The following is a 3,001-nucleotide window of genomic DNA, read 5'->3' as shown; positions in this document are numbered from 1 at the left end:
TGCGGCAACCAAATTAACTGCCTTAATCTGTGCCTCGTGCTGATGTAAAATAATCTCGTATATCCATTTTTCTTAAAAAATCCTTACGAGTATTATATAATTCATAGGATAGATATAGAGATGATACTGTGATCATAATGGCATTCTCAAATTTCAGAGAAAAACCACATTTTTTAGCATATGATAAACTGAATATTGCAAACTACTTCTCAACAACAAGATATCTATGATGGGATTCTGGAATTTCTAAGCTCAATTCTCTAAGAGCGATTTGCATGACATCAATATATCTGAGGATTGATTCATTTCTAAATCTAAATGAAAATTGGAATTACAAGTGCATGTACCTCCAAGTTGATATAATTTAATCGAGATAGAAATAGTTAAAGGTAGAATTTAAAAGATATTAGGTTATGTAAGAACTCAAAACATCCTTACATCCTCTTTTGCTACAAAATTCTTGAGTGAAACAAAACTTGGGACATGAAGCATTGTCTGAATGGAACAAATAGGATCTTCAACTTGTTGCAAAGTTTTGTTCTTATTCCTGTAGAAAAACAAGTAGAAGTCGTCCCAAGACATCAATATATCCCCATTTTCAAAAACTTTTAAAACATAAACCATTTCATATGAAACCCCTGCAAAATCTGGCATTTTGCTAATGACAAATTCTTTGGACCATGATTCCTTTACTCCATATTCCTTCATAACCCAAATGATAATTTCAGAATCTGAAGTGTTGTCACATAAGCATAGACTACCTGCGACTACACCGAGACTGTGAAGAGTTCTGCTATGTCGCTCTCCAGGAAAGGGAGAGGAAAATGGCTGAAATGTCTCTTTTTCAACATCGAAACAAGAAATCAACTCAGAGCCCTCTAAATCTTCAATCACCCAATGAAGATTTCCATTGAAAAATTGACCTACAGATCGACAATTATATGCAAATGGGACACCGCCTATGCCTCTCCATGAACCTGTTCCAAGGGTGTAAACATGACACTCGGACTTCGGAATACTTGACAATGCCCCTGTTGTGGGATCAAGGACACACTCGTGGAAGATTCTTACAACCTTGTATTGGCCACTTATTCTGCTCAATCCAAACCCGTATAAGACTTGGCTGGGAAATTCAACGAGCCAGTCGAGCACCGGCATGGCAATGTACTCCCGTGTAATGGGATAGCATACGTATAGAGCATCGTATTCATGACAGAAAGTGCGCAAGCAAACCAAACCATTGATGGAACCAACTTGCACTGTCGCACCACGGCCTATGCCAAGCAATTCTGATAGCTCAAATTTGATCACTGGAACATAGTGAAGATCATTATGGTCAAGATCATCTTCAAATTCTAAAATTCGACAATCTTCTTGAGCCCTCATCGATTCCTGCTGGAAGACAACAAGGCCCTGACTCGATCTGGATAGATGCAAATTAACAAACTCAGGTGTTGAGATTAGGCTAAGCCATTTCTTGCGAACAAGCTTGCAGTTTAAGATAGTTGGGGCTGGAAGTCTTGAGAAAATGTTTAGAATAATATCTGAAGGTAAATTAAAGAATCCATCATCACCCATTTTTGCAGTTTTCTTTGATTGACCCTCTAATAAACTTATCTGGTCTGGGATTCTGCTTCTGCCAGAGGCAATTTATATGGACGCAGTCAGCAGTCTCGTCTTCTAATCGAATACTATTCTTGGCTAGGTCAAATTTTGCATGCTGAGACCTTTCTTATTCTATTGAGGACCCTGTGTTCCTGGACCGTTGAAGTTTCTCATTGTCTTCTCAGTATTTTACTTGAACCACAAGTACAGCACCTGCTGCGATAACTATTGATCCACTTCAGTTGGGAGGCAGCAAAACGTCATTCTATGTTACAATTAGGCTGTGTCTGAACAAGTTAAGCCATGAGAATATCAAACGTGCCTCGACTCGATAACACTGGAAACAAAAAGTAGTTATAATCTCGTTGCTTGTATTTTAGAGTATAGTTTAGTACGTGCATTTCGAATGTACCCGACTATAATAAACTTGAACTTTGTCTAAGATTTCTAACAGTTAACTTTCTAACGACATTTACAAATAGATGCTTTTCGGGTAAAGGATTATATTGTTGGAAAAAATTCCAACTTTGGGGCCACATATGTACATTTATTAGAATGTGTGGTGCTATTTTAAATCAAATATAGTCGATAAAGTGATCCATTGGATTTAATTTTGGACTATTGGGTATTAAATTTTATGGGATTAAAGTGTAGAGACCAGAAGGTGTTATTTTGAATTGATGAGGGGCCGATTTGAAATAACTTAAAGTTAATAACTGCCAATAGCAGTTATTTTAAAAGTGGTTATGGTCCCCAATTTGAACGTGATTTTCTTTGGAAGATATCTCTGCATCCCCATCAACAGAGACTTTGAAGAAAACCAAAAAGAAGGAGAATCACGTATCAATTGGAAGATCAAAACCCAATTAAAGCAGTAAGATTCATGGATCAAGGTATGTTTCCGCATTTTTTTGTTGTCTCTTTGATTTTAACATGGAATTTATGATTTTATGAATATGGTTCCTTTCAAATTTATGCAACAAGTGGTATCAGAGCCACCCATTGTTGAAATCTTTGAGAAATTGAAATAATTTAGTATTTTTTTTGGTTATTGTTATGGATCTTCCATGATATTATGTGAAATTTAAATTTCTGCAATTTTTTTTTAAGATTTTCAAATTTAACTATTTGGATTCATTATTGTTGAATTTGAGAATTGTTTAGCATATAATTTATGGTTATAGATCTAGATCCAGTAAAAGGTTTTGGAATCTAAAGTTTTGTAATTCCATTTTTTCTGATTTTGGTTAAGTTTGCGTCATTTTTTTTTTTAGTTTTGTCACTTTTTTTGAGTTTACGTCATTTTTTTTTTTTGATTTTTGTTAAAAAAAAAAAAAAAATTTTTTTTTTACTGGATCTGGCCGGCGGCGGTGTCGCCGCCGGCGCTGGCTGCTGC

The 3,001-nt window shown here is 35.6% G+C and overlaps 1 protein-coding gene across 1 annotated transcript; it reads right to left on the bottom strand.

Annotated features, from left to right (window-relative positions):
* Positions 1-241: 241 nt before the first annotated feature.
* Positions 242-1,607, bottom strand: LOC111409645 (F-box protein At3g07870-like). The gene has a single exon (XM_023039671.1). It carries the CDS (start codon positions 1,576-1,578, stop codon positions 424-426), a length of 1,155 nt encoding a protein of 384 aa, XP_022895439.1. The 5' UTR covers positions 1,579-1,607; the 3' UTR covers positions 242-423.
* Between the last annotated feature and the right edge of the window lie 1,394 nt (positions 1,608-3,001).

This window comes from Olea europaea, chromosome 14, assembly GCF_002742605.1.
Source record: "Olea europaea var. sylvestris chromosome 14, O_europaea_v1, whole genome shotgun sequence".
Lineage (NCBI taxonomy): Eukaryota > Viridiplantae > Streptophyta > Magnoliopsida > Lamiales > Oleaceae > Olea > Olea europaea.
The sequence above is the reverse complement of the archived record's forward strand: the minus strand, read 5'-3'. Positions and strand labels throughout refer to the sequence as shown.

What these genes read in the sequence shown, in the direction of transcription:
- LOC111409645 (XM_023039671.1), bottom strand. Translation starts at nt 1,578, where the DNA reads ATGGGTGATGATGGATTCTTTAATTTACCTTCAGATATTATTCTAAAC.